Genomic DNA, 19,179 nt, shown 5'->3' on the forward strand with positions numbered 1-19,179 from the left:
ATTATTATGACCACCCCATCAGTACTTCGTTGGGCCACCTTTTTCCTTCAATACTGCGGCGATTCTTCTTGGTATTGACTCCACAAGATGTTGAAAAGTGATATGAGGAATCTGACACCATGCCTGATGAATAGCACTGTCCAGTTCTGTGAGATTTGATGGTTGTGGAACCAGCTGCCTGATGGCTCTTTTAACTTCGTCCCACAAATGCCCAATTGGATTGAGATCTGGTGATTGTGGGGGCCACCTAAGCAAGGTAAAGTCTCCCTCATGTTCTTGAAACCACTCCTGCACAATATGGGCACCATGGCATGGCGCATTGTCTTATTGGGAGAAGCCATCTCCATTGGGATATGCCATCAACAACCTATTCAGACGTTGTTACACACGAATTAAAGGGCCCAAATCATGTCAGGAAAACATGCCCCAAACCATAACACTGCCCCCACCAGCTTGAAGGGTTGTACTCATGCATGTGGAGTGCATGCTTTCATGCTGTTTCCGCCAAATTCTCACTCTGCCATCTGCATGATGCAACTGGAAATGTGATTCATCGGACCACATGACTGTTTTCCAATGCTTGACTATCCAATCCTGTGTTCCTGTGAGAATTGGAGACGTTTTATCTTGGTAACTGCAGACAGCAATGGTGTTCGAACAGGCCTTCGGCTTCCATATTCCATACGATGCAGTGTACAGCTAATTTGCCTACAAATGTCAGGTGGTCATAATAATCTGGCCACTGCTGAGGAGATATATTAAGGTCTTTGGCCTACTTTTTAATAGAGCTGTTTTTCTTATTGTTGAAATTTAAGAATTCTTCATATTTTGAATGAGTTCTTTATCAGATATATCTTTTGATAATATTTTCTCTTAGTCTATGATGTCTTCTCATTCTCTTGACATTATATTTTACAGAGCAGAAGGTTTTTAATTTTAATGAAGTCCAGATTATAAATTATTTCTTTCATGATTCATGCCTCCTGTTATATTGCATCTAAAAAGTCATCACCACACTCACTGATAATCTAGGTTTGCTTCTATGTTCTCTTCCAGGAGTTTTATTGTTTTCTGTTTTATATTTAGGTTTGTGACTCATTTTGAATTAATTTTTGTAAAGGACATAAGGTCTTTGTCTAGATTCATTTTTTTATCATGTGGATGTTCAGTTATCCCAACAGCATTTGTTAAAAATATTATCTTTTTGTCATTGTATTTCCTCCTTTGTCAAACATCAGTTTGCGACTGGATGGGGACTGGGCCAGAGCCAGTCTGCTTCAGGCTGGCTTACAGTGTGTGGGTTCTTGACTTCGTGCAGGAAAGATTTCACAACACAAGTCCAGGTGATTATGAGGATATTTTTTTAAATTCTTTATTGTTTAAAGTATTACACATGTCTTTTTCCCCCCATTGACCTCTCCCCAGCTGCTCCCACCCACCAGCACATACCCTCACCCCCTACTGTCTGTGTCCATTGGTTATGCTTATCATATGCATGCATACAAGTCCTTTGGTTGATCTCGTACCCACTCCCCCTCCCTACCTTCCCTCTGAGGTTGGACGATCTGTTCGATGCTTCTACACTTTTAAAGCTGAGGACATGAAGCAAAGGAAAGACTTAGGGTAGAAGAAGCAACAGGAGAGAGCCTAGGCGGTGCTCTGCTTTGGCTCCCTGGAAACATTATAGGAAAGAAGTGATGCTGTTAGCTCACTGGGAAGTGGAGGTCACAGTGACAAAAGTGAGCCAAGGTGGGGCTGCTGTTAGCTGGAAAGTTAGAGGAAAAAGGGGCCTCGAAGACAGAGTCAGGGGGTAAGCCCAGGTCAAGCTGCCATTGCCCATTGCTCTCCTAGTTCCAGGTCTCAGGAGACTCTTAGAATTAGGAGGAAGTAAAAAGTTCAGGCCAGGAAAGGCTTATGGGCATGCTTTAAAGCAAGACCACACTGGGTCTTTGTCTTGAAAGTTTTTATCTTTTTTCTGTGGGTGAGAATCTTAGGAGAGGGTTTCAGTAGAATATTCATCAGCGTTCCAGGTATGTTTTTAACATGATAATAAAATTGGGGAGTTTGGGATTTTTCTTTGGTCCCCTTTACTGTTTTACTTTTATCTTTGATCTGTTTGGCTCTAAATAGGTTTTTGTTATTTGTTCCCCTGACTTTATCTGTCCTTGGTTTTAGCTAGCACAAGTGGCATTAATTGGGTCTCTGTTTTTTATCTCCCCAACCATGATGATTTAAGCTATGTATTCTCTGCTTTTGGAGAAGAGGTATAAACCATTTGTTCTCAAGTGTCCTTGGTTAGAAAAGATAAGGTCTTCTATTTGTCGATTCTTATGCCAATACCAGACTGTCTTGGTTACTATAACTTTATAGTAAGTCTAGAAGTTGAGCAGAGTCAGTCCTCCATCTTTGTTCTTGTCCTTCAATATTTTATTAGCTTGTCGGGGTCTTTTGCCTTTCCATATAAACTTTAGAATCAGGTTTTTTATCCACAAAATAAGTTTCTGGGATATTGATTGGGATTTCATGGAATCTTTGGATTATTTTGAATCTTCCTGTTCTTGAACAGGTACTCTCCATTTATTTAGTTCTTCTTGATTTCTTAATCAAAAGTTTGTAGTTTTTATCAGATATATCTTGTACATATGTATTTTGTTAGATTTATACATAAGTATTTTATTTCTGTGGATGGTAATGTAAATGGTATTATGGTTTTAATATCAAATTCCATTTGTTCATTGCTTGTTCATTCCATTTATTCAAAGCCATTGGCTTTTGTATATTAGTTTTATATCCTACAACCTTGCTGTAATCACTCAGTAGTTTCAGGAGTTTGTTGATTCTTTCAGACATTCTACATAGATGACCCTGGCATCTTCTTATTGTATTAAGTGAGCTTACAGTATGATGTTGAAGACCAATGATGAGACTGGACATTCTTGCCTTGTACTTGATCTTAATAGAAAAACTTAGTTTCTCACCATTATGCATATTGTATGTTTTTTGCAGATATTATTTATCAAGTTGAGGAAGTTTTCTTTTATTCTTAGTTTACTGAGAATTTTTATCATGAATGGGTATTGAATTTTGTCAAACACTTTTTATGCATCTATTGATATGTAAGTTAATCTTTATAACAATTTTCTTGTGACTGATATTGCCATATTCATTTTATAGATGGGGAAATTAAGGTTCAGCAGTGATGTAGCCTCCCAATAGTTCCCCAATTTCTGATGGAGTCAGGATTAAATCTGTAATTGTTTGACCTGCTCTATAATAGGCTGCCTCCCAGAGCTAACTGTCAACCCTTACTTTTTGGCTCTGAACTAATAGGAAAAGTAGATTCTCTCATCATGAGTCTCAATACACTAAACAACCTACCAATATTAAGCTATGTACTTTCTTGAAATATGGATGATTTTTATTATTCATGAATTCTGTATTTGTGAATTTGCCTATTTGCTAAAACTTATTTGTCATGTCAAAATCAATACTTAAGGCAATTTTATGAACATTCACAGACATATGAAGAATAGCAAAAAACTTCCAATGTATATACTCCAGGCTGAGGTCAGAGAAGATAATACTGTACTCTGCCTTCTTATTTCAATTCTCTTACCATAAACAAGAATCCTATTTGTGGTGTATTTACTGCCAAGTTTTTTGCATTTTGTGCTTTTTGTTGGTTATTTCACTCTTTATATGGCCCCACAGAGCAGTGCTGAAGTGCTATCTAGTGTTTCTAAGTGCAAGAAGGCTGTGATGTGCTTTATGAAGAAAATACCTGTGCTAGATACATTTCATTCAGTCATGAGTTATAGTGCTGTTGGCCATGAATTCAATGTTAGTGAATTAATAATATAGATTAAATAAGGTGTCTTTCAGCAGAAACACGCATAAAACAAAATTATGAATTGATCAGTTGATGAAAATACTGTGACCAGAGGCTCAAAGAAGCCTAACCCTGTATTTCCCCCAGAATCAATGGTTGAATATCTGCTGATTTAGTGTTTGTAGAGACTTCATAAAACATAACTAACATGAATAACAAAAGTCAACTGTATATGTGTTTACTGTTCTTTGTGTGTATTTATAGAAGTGGACTACTTGCCCTTGAATTAAAGTTCCACTGTTGTATCATTTTACTTGTTGTGCTAAACTTTCTTCAAGGATTCACCCATTTTCTGTAAATCACTGAATTAATTTACTATGGATGTTATAAGCAATTATCATGAGTTTAGTAGCTTACACAGCTCTATTCTCTCACAGTTCCAGAGGTCAGAAGTTTCAAAATGGGGCTAAAATCAAGGTGATGTCAGACTTGTCTTCCTTCTATAGGCTCTAGGAGAGAATCTGTTTCCTTGCCTTTTCAACTTCTAGAAGCTGCCCACAGTCCCTAATACATAGCCCTGCATCACTCTGACCCCCATTTCCATCATCATATCTAATCTCTGACTCTCCTGCCTCCCTCTTCCACTTACAGGGACACATGTTATTGAGGATGTCTGCTTATAGCACTATCAGTTATTTGCTCTCCCTACCACAAGTCACTTAAGTAGAAAGTAAAAGACATTTTTCTTTGCATCTTGGAAGAATCGCTGATTAGATCCACCTTGGGGGTGGAGTGTAGCAAAAACACTCTGGTACTTAGGATGTTTTCACTGCTGTCTTCTTTTTATCCCAATTTCTAGCCCCTAGAGCCAGGTCAAACCATCTGTATGTCTCGAGAAGAGTTTATGCAGAGGATGACAGAGATTGTTGGTTGGGGCACAAAGGAGGAATACGGGAAGCTCTTTGACAAAGTGGATGTGGCCCAGGATGGCTTCATTAACTGGGACAAGCTGACTTCATTTATGCTGTTAACACTTTATGAAAACGACGAACGAGCAAAGGCGACTGCGGTTCCCCAGTGGAAAGACCTTAAGTTCCTCCCAGTGAAACACAAGGACACCATTCAAAAAGTCATTTTCTTAAAGAATTCAAGTCGTTATCTGACCATCAGTCAGGAAGGTTCATTAGGAATCTGGGGAGAGAATTTAAAGCTGCAAAAAACATTCCCCATCACGTCAGATGCCACCAAGCTTAAACACCTGTGGGTGACAAGTCTGGTTTCTCTGGAAAATGTAAACAAGGTACAAAGTCTTTATACATAAATTTATTGCTTGTATAAGGGGACACATGATGGGACAGGGTTCTAGATCAATGTCAAGTGTAACACCAGCAGCAACAGAGCATTACTCTTTTGTGCCTCTAACCTGACCTGGAGGGAATACAAGTAGAGCCAAGGGAGCTACTCTGTTTTCCAAGCTGTTCTCTTGTGTGCCTTTAAATGACACGGCTGATGATTCAGATGCTTGGCTTTGTCTCCACTGTGGTCATGCTGCATTATATGCAGAACTGAGAGGGTATACAATGCGTGGCACAGCTGAGTGCAATTACAGGGAACTGCTTGTCTCATTTTGATGATTTTGACCACTGTACTAATCAGTTTCTTAATTCTGATGTGTAGGGTCCACTCAGTCCAAATATCTTTCTATAGCCATGCCTACGAGCAAGGTAACATACTGAAAGGAAAATCAGTTTGTGAGAGGATGCAGCTTAAAGAATTCATGTTCTTAGTATTTTATATTAAGTAGATGGTAAATTTCACTTTAAAAATTTTAAACTCACACACGAGCATGAATAATAGTATTAAGAACCAATATTCACCCTTAACCATTTTTGAATTCACATGCAATCTCGTTTCACCTATACCTCCCTTCTTTGAAATCCAAAACATTCAATCATTTAATCTGCAAATATTTGGTATTTTTAAAATGTGTCTCTTTTTAATATAACCAAACACCACTCTACATTTAATATAAATAGCAATAATTCATTAATATCATTAAATATCCAGTCATGTACATATTTCCTTGTCTTATTGTTTTTAATAGTTTATTGTTTGACAGTTAGTTTGAACCAAGATCCAAATAAATTTCAAACATTGTGAATAGTTGCTATGTTTCTTTTTTATACACATTTTCTCCTCTGTGTGGTTTGGTATTACGGTAATATTGGTTTTATAAAATGATTTCAGAAGTGTTTCCTCCACTTCTATTTTTTGGGGGAAGAGATTTAGAAGGATTAGTGTTGATTCTTTAAATGTTTGTGGAATTTATTAGTGAAGCATCTGGGACTAGAATTTTATTTTTATTACTAATTTAGTCTTTTATTGTGTGTCTGCTGAGTTTTTTATGCCTTTTGAGTTAGTTTAGGTAATTTTTGTGTTTCTATGAATTTGTTCATTTAATTGAAGTTATTTGTTGCCATCTAATTGTTCACAGTATTTTTTCTTTTTTTAAACACTTACCCAAGGATATTTTTCCATTGATTTTTTTAGAGAGTGGAAGAGAGAGGGAAAGACAGAGAGAAATATTGATGTGAGAGAAACACATTGATTGGTTGCCTCCTGCATGCACCCTGACCGGGGCCTGGGCCAGGGAGGAGACTGCAACCCAACCGAAGTATGTGCCCTTGACCAGAATCAAACCTGGGACCCTTCAGTCAGCAGGCCAATGCTCTATCCACTGAACCACACTGGCTAGGGCCATGGTATCATCTTATAATCCTTTTTTTATTTCTATAAAGTTGATAGTAATAGCCACTCTCATTTATGATTTTAGTAATGTGTATCTTTTCTCTTTTATATCTTGGATTAGATTAGGTAAGCTTTGTCAATATTATTGAAAAATTTGTTGGCTCTTTTAAAAATAGATTTTAGGATATTATCTGGCTTAGGAAGGCTTCTTACCAGGTTTTTTATCAATTGAGTTTTGTGACAGCTTCTGCTTGCTTTGTAAAACATGGTTTGTAAAGCTTCTGTTATGACTGTGTAAACCTGTAGCTCTCTGTGTCTTTGTTTGGTGATTAGTCATCTTTTTCCCATAGTTAGAAGTTGGTGGGCATATGAAGTAAAAATAAAGAATGTTCAAATAACATCAATGACAAATATTTTTTCTTGGTTACTGTCCAAAGTTAGAATAAAACACATTTGTACCACTATGCAATACTTATGTAATGCTCTTAAGAATCCTTAGGGAATGATGTCTGATTTGGTGCTAAGATTTGCATGTCTGCTTTGCATATTTATTTCACTAAATCCATCAGACATGCTTTCTGACTTTCTACCTTGTTTCTTTAGATAGCGGTGGCTTTTACAAGGAAAGAGATTTGTTTTTATGATCTGCTGTCCAAAGAACAATTTCCTTGTCAATATAAACTCCAAGGCCTGAAAGGAACACCAATTTGCATGGATTATTGGTATGACCCTCTTGATGCCAATGAATCAATTCTGTCTTTTGGGGACATAACTGGAAAGGTAAGTAAGGGAACAATAAGATTGAACACTCCTCTATTTAATTATCAAACAGTAGCTACATATAGAAATAGAATGCAATGAGTGTGACCTTCTAATTGAACTGCATTATAGATTATAAGACCACACACGATGGACATGGAAAAAAATGGATTAGGTCATCACAATTTCTCTTCTTTTTTTATTTTAAGTTTTTATTTATTGATTGACGAGAGAGGGAGAGAGAGAGAGAGAGAGAGAGAGAGAGAGAGAGAGACATCTATCAGTTGCTTCCCGCCTATGCCTGGACCAGGAATTAAACCTGCAACCTGGGTCTGTATCCTGACTGAGAATGGAACCCGCCACCTTTTGATGTATCAAATGACACTCCAACCAACTGAGCCACACCAGCCAGGGCCTCTCTTCTTGCTTATAACAAATAATCTCTATTGTGGGTTTTCTTGACTATGTATAATCTCAATTTTCATATTTAGAAATTTTTTTTTCTTTTTTCACCATAGGGTGCTTATAATCTTAAAAAATATATTTTTATTGATTTCAGAGAGGGAGAGAGAGATAGAAACATCAGTGATGGGAGAGAATCATTGATCGGCTGCCTCCTGCATGTCCCACACTGGGGATTGAGCCCACAACCTGGGCATGTGCCCCAACCAGGAATCAATGCCCAGCCATTGAGCAACACCAGCTGGTCTAGATGCTTATAATCTTTTAGATTCCAATCTTAATAAACACTTAATATCAAATGACTAAAGTTATCTCTCGTAACTCTTTCAAATTCCTTATTCTGATTTTTATTCATAAGGTTTCAGGCTTCTCAGTACCAGCCTCCTGGAAAGTGATCATTTCCTCTACATTTAACAAAGGATAGATGCATTAGAGAGGCAGCACAGACACCCATACAGGGAGGCAATGATTTCTGACTTCCTATCAAATTCCACCCGATCTCTGTAAAATTATTATCTACTGAATGACACTAGAATATGGCTGTGAACTCTTAAGTAGTCTAATTTGAACAATTTCCTTTTATAATTGTCAAAGATTTTTATTCTTACTCTTATTAATGACGAGTATATCATAAAAGTAAATGAACCGCCCTTGATAATTGCCTTACTAACATTGTAGTTGTTCTGTCTTTTAATATAACTGCTTGCATCTTTTAAATAATATTGAAGAACTTCCTATTGATTCAATATCAATTTTTTAATGTTAAAGAATGTAGATTGATTTCTCTGCCCATGTTTGTTTCTCTTTCAATATTCCTCTCAAGGTTCAAGCCATTGTTTTCACAACAGCCTTGATTTCCCTGTTTGAGCGTCCCGCTAGTGCATGTGAAAATGAAGAAGCCACTGTGACCATTAACTGGGCAGAACTGCTCTCTGGATATCACAAGTGTTGCTATACGTTAGAGCACAAACTTCATCGTGGAGAGTGGGTCAGGCAAGGTACTGCATTTCCGTAGTAATGAATGAAACGATCAGCTTCAACTTCTTTGTTTATATTCTTTGATGAAAATGTTTCACACAAAATGTTCAAGTTTAGACACCAGTAATTAGTTCTCTGGAGATTTTGTCCTGGACTCTTTGCTATTCCTTGCATACTGGCAGGACCCTTTTTTTTATTTCCTTCTAAATTATGCCTCATATAATTAATTCAGGTGAACTGTGCACTCAAAACATCTCAAGAGAAGGGAGAAAATTGCCACAAAATCCATTTACCTTCGACACTACTCTGATCCTACCTGGTCTCATCTAGTCGCTTCAAGATGCTTAATAAAAGGATTTAACAAATTCCCTCAAAACCACTCCTTTGTTTCCTTTATGCTCTCATGGGAAATACATTAGTTTGACTGCCTTCAAAATAGAAAATTCTTAATTACCTTTTCTACCTTTTTCTCTTTTTTGATATAGTGACTGAGTTTCTCTGATCTTAAGTGACATTTCTGTGTGTGATAGGATTAGTTATAAAACAGAAACTAGAGAAAGCCAGAACTTTCACAAACCTAGTCACCAATGAGTTTATTAGTTTCACAATATGCCTAATTTTTACGAAATTTGCATCTGATGGTCAAGATCCAGATGTGCGATGTCCACTCTAATATCTCCTTGGGTCCAGAAACTGAGGACTATGGTAATTTTCTCATCACTAAATTGCTACACTAAATAATCCCCATGGAGAGGAATGGAAACTCACACTCTCATTGGCTGCATTGTAGGTCTAGTTCTAATTTGCTTTGAAGAATAGAGTCAAAATGGACCCAGCCGTTGGCTCTTATGGTAGTTTTACACTTTTTGGGTTTTAGGAGGTTAGTGATTCTTTAATGCATGACCCACAATAATAATATTTCATAGGAAAAACTATAGATCATGCATTTTCCTTCAGTATAAATCATACCATGTCTTTGGTACCTTCTACCCATCCTTTAATTATGGCAGGATATTAATAGTGGAAAAAACAAAATATGTTATTTATTTATTTTTTTTGGTCATCAACTATGTGTGACAGGCACACAATTGTGTGTTACATTTTCATAAAATGGAAACAAAAATCACAGTACTAGAAACTGTAAGGGGCTATTGAAGCTGCTTCCAAACAAGCATGATATTTTAATACATAAACCAAAGACTAGATAGACTATGGTAATGCAGTCATAGTTCTTAAAATCTACTTGTGCTAGATTTCCGGAAGTTTAGTGCATTATTTGAGCCCCAATGACCTTAAATTAATATGGATAATACAGAGAAGTAGCTAATAGAAATCTGTTTTTGAAAAGGTTGGGGATGTACCAAGCATGGTTTTTAAATTGAGATTTTTTTCTGAACATAAATAATTGTTTAAGTATCACTTTTATGCTCAGGGGAAGAATGTCAAGTCCTCACTCTAAACCCTGTCACTCTTTCATTTAAACCTTTCAAAAAGCAACCCTGTTGGTGAAGTAAACTGCTCATCAGTATTTGTCGGTTAAGTTGAAGGACAAAGAACTTTCCTCTTGGGCCATGTGAATTCATCGCTCATCTTGTTTATGATGTATGCTTTCTTATCTTTAGTTTTCTTATCTACTGACAAGAGAACATTGGAACTTAGTTTAGTATCAACAGTAGAGATTCCTGTTTAAAACATGAAGAATCCAACTTTAGAGTTTAGCCTCTAAATCACTGCAATTAGGAAATGATTAAAGAAAAGTTTTATATGTGAAAAATAGTAGGGATCTTTGCTATCTAGCCTGGATTATGTAATTTCATAGCTTTTGAATCAAAATTCATTGTAACTAAGTGGATATTCTTTAGAAGAATAGCTGAGAAAACATATTTACTTTGGCCAGTTTATTTAAATTGTAGACTTCATGTGTCAATCAATCAACAATTATTTATCTTTTTTTTTTTGATTGGATCTGACTTTTATTTATTTTTTATTTTTTTATTGCTTAAAGCATTACAAAGGGTATTACATATGTGTCCTTTTTTTTCCCCCCCACCCTTGACAATACCCCGGCTTGCCCTACCCCCCAGTGTCTTATGTCCATTGGTTATGCTCATATGCATGCATACAAGCCCTTCAGTTGATCTCTTAACTCCCTCCCTCCTGCCCCCCAACCCTCCCCGGCCTTCCCGCTGCAGTTTGACAATCTGTGTGAGGCAGCTCTGCCTCTGTATCTATTATTGTTCAAAAGTTTATAATGGTCTCTATTATCCATGAATGAGTGAGATCATGTGGTATTTTTCCTTCATTGACTGGCTTATTTCACTTAGCATAATGCTCTCCAGCTCCATCCATGCCGTTGCAAATGGTAAGAGTACCTTCTTTCTTACAGCAGCATAGTATTCCATCGTGTAGATGTACCACAGTTTTCTAATCCATTCATCTACTGATGGGCACTTAGGCTGTTTCCAGATCTTAGCTATGGTGAATTGTGCTGCTATGAACATATAGGTGCATATATCCTTTATGATTGGTGTTTCTGGTTTCTTGGGATAAATTCCTAGAAGTGGGATCACAGGGTCAAATGGGAGTTCCATTTCCAGTTTTTTGAGGAAACTCCATACTGTCTTCCATAGTGGCTGCACCAGTCTACATTCCCACCAGCAGTGCACAAGTGTTCCTTTTTCTCCACATCCTCTCCAGCACTTGTTGTTTGTTGATTTGTTGATGATAGCCATTCTGACAGGTGTGAGATGGTACCTCATTGTTGTTTTGATTTGCATTTCTCGGATGATTAGTGACTTTGAGCATGTTTTCATATGTCTCTTGGCTTTCTGAATGTCCTCTTTTGAAAGGTGTCTATTTAGATCCTTTGCCCATTTTTTGATTGGATTGTTTATCTTCTTTTTCTTAAGTTGTAAGAGTTCCCTATAAATTTTGGAGATTAGGCCCTTATCAGATATGACGTTGGCAAATATGTTTTCCCACGCAGTGGGTTTTCTAACAATTATTTATCTTTTATGTGCTTTAAAATTGCATTGGAGACTGTAGAATTAAGAGTAATTATAGGCTTGACTCTCAAAAAACTTAATATATGAGGAGAAGGGAGGAAGCAGGGAGGAGTGAGGGGGGCTGGAGTCCAATATAGGACAATGGGCTTCCTAGTGACTATGCTCCTTGGTCTGCAAGACTTACTCTCTCAGGAGCAAGTAAACATTGGCTGCTTTCATTTGATATTCTTTTTACCCCAGCAGCATGAATTGATATCCTTAGAACTCCTCAAGCACTATTTTTGCTGATTTTCTTCTCAGTGTGAGGACAAAATGTACAATTAGGAAAAGAAATACTTGAGCACGCAGGCTAATAATGTTTCACTGAAGCTAAGGATAGAATATCTATAAAACTGAAATGTCAAAGGAAAAACTCAGTTTCCGACATAAGAGTATTAGCTTAGTGCTTTAGGATAAGGTTCTGACTTCTTATTTAACGCTTTGAGGTAGAAAATATTTTCATCTTGTCTGAGGGGTTCTGTGTCACATTTTAATGGAAAAATAATTACATCCTGAAATGCTTGCAAAGTAGGTACAGAGATTTCAGGCAATAGTGGCAAGATGTAAATGTCTTAAATCTCAGGGAATTTTCCTTTTTTTTTTTGGTCCCAAATAATTGCCTTCTCATGTAGACAGTATCATTGAAAACCACAGAATGGAGGTGCAGCTGTTGAAAGAGTGAGCATTCAACAGCCAACAATAAAAACTACGGATTCTTTATTACATTGAACTGTGTTTTGCCACCTTTGTCTGACCACGGCCAGGAGAAGATACGAAACAGTTTGAACTGATAGCGACATCCCTAATTGCTGTGCTAATTAATGGCGCTGTGCCGGAGAATTTAGAATACGGATGCCAGGCTGTTTCCTCAGGGAGCCTTCATAATTGATAGGGACTAGGTTTGGAATCAGATTTAGTGTCTTGCTTGTGTGTTGTTCCACTTGGCTGTGTCTAAATCAGTCCTCTGGACAAAAAGATGGTGCACCACTGAGTTAGCTGGAACACCCGCCTTTCCTGCCAGCCCCCTTGCTGCGTTCAAAGCAGTGGAAACCAGCTGCAAGCTGGTTGCCTAGGTTTGAATAAAAGAGGTTTCTCCCTGCAGCTTGTCCTGAGGCATGACGGAAAGGGAAGGTCCGTTTGTATCATGAACATGGATCTAATCAGCATTTTGTAAAATCATTAAATGAATTGCATTGTTTTAAAAATTGCTTACCAGTGATGAATTAGATGCACTTTGATTTTTAAAAATGGAAGAGAGTTGTTTTTATCTTTCCTCTTTCAAATAGTAGTTGCTCAGAATATAGAGAGCCCCGTTTTGGCCTCAGAGAATGGGACTCCAACTTCAAAATAAGAAATGCAACTGAAAATACACTCTCTCAAATAAGAGAACATCAAAGGAAGTTCAAGGCAGGGTGTTTTCCCAAGTCACATGACTCATAAAGTAAAAGCCCAGAGAATGATGAGAATTCCTAGTTAGACATGGCCCAGTTTTTACCCTGCTTCAGATCTACCTGTTGGCAACTGACAGAGAGTGGTCTTGTTCTAGCTCACTCTAAGTGCACCTAATAGCATTACTTACTTAGTTTTTAGGTACAATTTTTCATGTTCAAATCACTTTCCTCACATTACCTAATTGCTATGATACAAGGGCATTTTGGCACATGTGAGGACAAGGATGGATGGGAGATTCCTTAATGTTTTCTAAATGGCAGAGAGCAGAAAAGTTGAAAGTTAGCATCTTAATGGACAGACATTATCAAGTTGTCTTTTTCTCCCTCAAAATATTATCTAACACAAATTTATTTTTCATGCATTTCTTCTATTTTGACCACATACGTTTTTATCACTAAGTGCTAGGTGGTATCATTTTGTGTGTTTTTAAGCCTTACATAACTGTATCACCCTGCTTGCATTCTCCTGCAATTTGTATTACTCCACGTTGAGAGATAAATCTGTGTTGATTTAAATGGATTTCCCCCAATATTTCTCAAGTTGTAGATTTTTCTACCCTTTATCTAGTCTCCTGTTGATGGACATACAAGGAGCTTACATTTTTTTTGCCACTACAAATCATTCTTCTAGAACATTCTTTACATGTTTCCTCATGCACTTACATGGAGTCTTTTCAGCTCACATGCTTAGGGGTGGACTTGCTGTGTTGTGGATTTGAGTTCACCTACCTTTAATTGCCAGGGCTGCCACATACAGTTATGCACAACTTGGCCATCTGTTGCCAGATGGTTCTTCAAACTGGTGTATCAGTTTACACTCTCAACAGCAGGCATATGAGATCCTGGTTGTCCACATCCTCACCAACCTTGGAATTGTTAGATGTTTACATTTTGCCCATCTGATGAGTGTGAAATACATTCATCAACTGTAGTTTTAATTTGCATTTTCCTGATTACTTGTGAGGATAAAACATCTGTCATAAGTTTATTGGCCATTTAGAATTTGTCTTCTGTGAATTACCTGGCATATTTTTCTATTGAATTGTTTTTCTTTTTCTTATTAATTTGTGCTTCTTTTTTGTCAGTTATGTGTGTTACAAATATTTTCTCTCAGTGTGAGGCATATTTTTCATTTTGTTTTATGGCATTTTTTTTATAAAAACAAGTTTTTAATTTTAGTGTCAAATTAATCAGTCTTTTATAATTTGTGCTTCTTTTGGTGTATTGTCTTTTTTAAAAATCATTTTTTAATTTCTCAATTATAGTTAACATATAATATTATATTAGTTTCAGGTGCACACACCAGTAATTAGACATTATATAACTTACTAAGTGATCATCCCGATAAATCTCGTACCCATCTGATACCATACATAGTTATTAGAATATTATTAACTATTAGAAGCCCAGCGCGAGAAATCATGTGGCCCCACCCACCCGCGTGCGCCCCTCTGTGCTTGCAGCCCCGCTCACCTGCGCACAGTCCTGCCCACCCACACACGCCTTGCCACGCCTGCAGCCCCACCCACCTGTGTATGCCTCCTGTTGAGTCTGGTCATTGGTTGTTCTGCATTACGGCGTGATGACCACAGGCCTTTTATGATATAGATACTGGTGACCCAGTGCACGGATTCATGCACATTGAAAGCAAATTAATTAGATGGTGGCCAGCAGGCGGGACTGGGTGAGATGAGCTGGACACACCTGGAGCCAACCTCCCGTGGTCCCTCCCCGGTGTCTGCGGAGTGAGCAGGGGTCCCTCTGGCAGGTGGGGTCCCTCAGCCTGGCCTGAAGGCATCAGGCTGAAACTGACTCTCCAACATCCCCCAAGAGGTCCTGGAGTGCGAGAGGGCATTCTGCAAAGGTGCTGTGGTACAGGGTGTGGAATGCAAATGCAAGTGTGCAGTAAACCAGATTCAGGGCCGACAGTACCCCAGCAACACCATAACCTACGGCCGAAAGTGGAATTGTGTAGCCCGAGAGAAATCAGGCTCCCTCCTCTCTTGTTTTGGGGTGTGTCACCTGAGAATCACTGCTGCCAAGTCACTGCAGCTTGGCAGCTACTGAGTTAAGCGTCTGCCCCCGGTGGTCACTGCGTGTCATAGTGACCGGTTGGATGGTAGGAGGAACACTTAGCATATTAGCTCTCTCTCTCTCTCTATCTCTCTCTCTCTCTCTCTCTCTCTCTCTCTTGCACTCGAGGTGAGGAGGGGTCCCCAGCATGGCCTATGCCCTGTCACAGTGCGAGGAGCCCAGCAATCCATTGCCCCAAAGAGGTAGGCCCCACCCACCCATCCAGGGCTTCTCAGAGGATTGCCCCAAAGAGGTAGGCAGGAGCCGGGGGAGGCCTGTGAACCCCTGGGCCGGATCACGGCAGAGGCCTGTGGATCTCTGCTTGCCTGCGGACCCCCGGCTGGGCACGTGGTGGAGGGGCCTCTCCGCACACCTGCGGACCCCCAGGATGCGAGCCTTATGTCTCCAGGCCAGTGCAGGGGGCGAGGACGCAGCCTGCTCGGTCGTTACATGACAGCATCCCGACCAATTTGCATATTATCTTATTATTAGAAAGATATATATTCCCCATGCTGTACTTTACATCCCTATGACTATTCTGTAACAACCAATTTGTACTTATTAATCCCTTCACCTTTTTCACCCATCTCCTCAACCCCCCTTCCATCTGGCAACTATCAAAATGTTCTCTGTATCTATGAGTCTGTGTTATGTTTTTTAAAAGAAATTAATTTTTTCCTCTATAAATCCCCAAACTCAGCAAGAATATTAAAAGCAAATAATTTATTTTTAATCAACTCATCCCATTCCCTAGCCTGATATTTTAAAAAGATCATAACCTATCATTTCCCTTTCTATCTTTAAGAAGGAGGAAAACATTTTTATCTATCAGATAATTTGATTTTAAGGAAATGGCTTTACTCTCACCTTTCACTCAGGCATTCTCAGGAGGTCTGGCATTCTACAATTTAATCAGAAACAAGTTCCCTCTTGCTTTAGAAGTACAGTGTGAATTGTTGAGTCTCCAATATATAACACTACACACAGGCCCATAAATGTCACTTGGTTACCTGCAGATTCAAATCTTAAAGCTATACTTTGAATACCTGAGCAGAATGTACTTTTTTTTATATCCTCAAAGCTGAAGATGATACTTGGATATATTGTGGGAACATGTGACAAAGTAATTTTCTGGGTAGAAATAACTTACTTTGATTATACCATAGTGATATTAGGGAAGTTCAATGAATTTGAAGACATACTAGTAGTATTTGGTTTATACTTTAGATCTTATAATATTGCTTCACTGAGCCAAGTTACAATAACCCTAAGGATTTTTTCTAAACAAAGGGAATATTTTCAGTGAAGTTGCTTCCTAATGAGAATAATTGTCATCAGATTTTATACTGTTGGTACTTCTAGTAAAGTAGCAATAGTGATGTTAGCAGGTGATCAGGGACCTCTATGCTCCTATAATTAATACTCCCCAGTGAGGCTCAAAGGACGCATCTTCATAGGAACTGATCACTTCTGCATCCTCGTCTTCCTTTCTCCCTTCCTCCCTTCCTTCTTTGCTTCCTCCCTTCCTTCTTTGCTTCTTTTTTCTTTCTTTCTCCCTCTCTTTGTTTTCCTTCTTTTCCTTTTCTTTTTTTAGAAGGAAAGACAGTAGATCAGTGGTTCTCAACCTTCCTAATGCCACGACCCATTAATACCGTTCCTCATGTTGTGGTGACCCCCAATTTCATTGTTACAAATTGAACATAATTAAAGCATAGTGATTAATCACAAAAACAATATGTAATTATATATGTCTTTTCCGATGGTCTTAGGCGACCCCTGTGAAAGGGCCATTTGACCCCCCAAAGGGGTCGCGACCCACAGGTTGAGAACCACTGCAGTAGATGCAAGAAAAGGATAAAGAGAGAACAAAGAGGACATAAAAATACTGTTCCTAGGGGGTAAGTGACAAGATCAGGAAAGAGAAGACTCAAGATAAAGTGGGGGCTTGGTCTGGGATTGAGAGTATGGGGGCCATAAATGTAGTTGGTAATGAAAACAACCTCAGATCTGCATGCAGGTGGCAGTGTGGCTTTGTGGGAAAGAATGATGCAGTAATGCAAAACAGAGAGCCCACAACCAAACAGGAGTGGGTTCAATCTCATTTCTACCTCCAATTAGCTGCCTTCCCTTGGGTGAACTGGCTTTGGACTGTCTATTTCCTCCTCATAATCTACCTGCTGAAGATGATCGCAGGATGAAAGCACCTGGCATGATGCCTAGTACAGGGGAGACATACAATAAACTATCCTAATAATTATTACAAAGAATTTGTAGGCTGAGGGAGATTGCATAATGGGAGATGAGCAAGAAATAAACCATCCAGGCTCATTCCAGGCAGAGTGGCGAAGTAGACCATTTTGGTCTTTAGTGGTGCTTCAGGCTTCATGACACACTTTTCGGTGAATTATTCTGTGTGCCTAGTGCTCAGTGAGGCAGCTCTGCTTTGGTTCCCCTTCCGAGAATCTCCTTTGTGCCACCCCAGTCCTTCCCTTCTCTTAGACATTGTGCCCAGGCATTGATTAGGAGAACCTAGCATCAAAGGCCAGTTAAACTCATTTAAGGAAGTAGAAGCTATAAAAAAGGAGCCCAACATTAGAATTGGTAAACACGAGGCTGAACATCAGTAATTGAAATTTTAAGAATCACTTGAGAAAGCCAGTGAAGTGTTTCAACAACCCACAATTACCTTGTAGCTGGAGGCTCATCACCTGAGTTCTTCCGATCTACCACGGTGGGCTTTGTGAGTGAAGGTGGAAAGGTTCCTAAAATCCTGGTGTTTCATATGAAATGTTACATGCATATCCATCTTTCTGGTGGAGAGGGTATACAGCTTTCATGGCTTCCAAAGGGACATTTGGCCTCCTAAATTTTAGGAGCTATGAAGTGATTCTCTGGAGTATAAAATAATGGCAATACTCTGTAGAATGTATTATGGTGTTTGCTACTTAACGTGTGGTGCTTAGCAAGCATTAGCAGTAACAACTGGGGGTTTGATAGAAATGCAGAATCTTAGGTTTACTGAATGACAAACTGCATTTTTACACCGATCTGATCCCCCGGTGACTCATAATGAAATTTCAGAAGCTCTGCTCCAGTGGTAGGAGATCATGCTCTGCATTCTGAATTTGTACTTTAGCTCTGCCAAGTGTTATGTAACATTAAACTGTACCAAAGTCAGAGTCAGAATACTTGGGCTCCAGTGCAGAGTCTGACAACCATCAGTTGCTGACTGGCCAAATCATTGAACACGCCTGGGTCTCTATTGCTTCATCTGTAAAATAAAGTAGATTAGTCCTCTTTCAGCTCTAAATTCTGGAGTTTACCTTGCTCTCCATACATGTGCTTTATCACCACTTCTCATCGATTGAAATGATATCTTTTTGTCAACACTCACCAAATGTCTTCTAAACCCCAAAGCCCACACTGTTTTGTTCTTTTTTGAACTTGTATTATACTTTCTGTACCACTCCATTGATCGCTTTATTAGTTTTTTCTAGTTTTTGATTTACATCTTTTATCCCAAGCTTGGGGGCATCCAGGCTGTGTACTTCTTCTCTTATTAATTCTGTCATAACACAGAACACATAGTGGATGCCAATAAATCTTTGAGGATTGGATGCCATATTTTGAGACACATTGAATACTCTCAATCGCATTAATTTATTTTTAAATTGGTCATGTTAAGCCATATATTTCATAGTGAGGTAAATATGAAATATATTAAATTAAGCTATTCACATAATGTAATATAGGCTCTTAAATGAATAAATTGTAGTTGTTATTAGCTCAATAGAAGGTTAGAGGAAAAGAAAGGTATTGAGTTATCCTGCCTCTC

The 19,179-nt window shown here is 38.5% G+C and overlaps 1 protein-coding gene across 1 annotated transcript in view; it reads left to right on the forward strand.

The window, feature by feature from the left end:
• The window catches only part of LOC102436241, a gene marked incomplete at its 3' end in the record, with an annotated part of 42,053 nt that overhangs the window by 19,458 nt on the left and 3,416 nt on the right, over positions 1-19,179 (forward strand). The window contains exons 2-4 of the mRNA XM_006107787.2: positions 4,689-5,129; positions 7,181-7,357; positions 8,622-8,796. Of these exons, the coding sequence (XP_006107849.1) occupies positions 4,689-5,129; positions 7,181-7,357; positions 8,622-8,796 (793 nt within the window). The remainder of the gene's footprint in view (positions 1-4,688; positions 5,130-7,180; positions 7,358-8,621; positions 8,797-19,179) is intronic.

Source organism: Myotis lucifugus, unplaced genomic scaffold, assembly GCF_000147115.1.
Source record: "Myotis lucifugus unplaced genomic scaffold, Myoluc2.0 scaffold_1430, whole genome shotgun sequence".
Classification (NCBI taxonomy): domain Eukaryota; kingdom Metazoa; phylum Chordata; class Mammalia; order Chiroptera; family Vespertilionidae; genus Myotis; species Myotis lucifugus.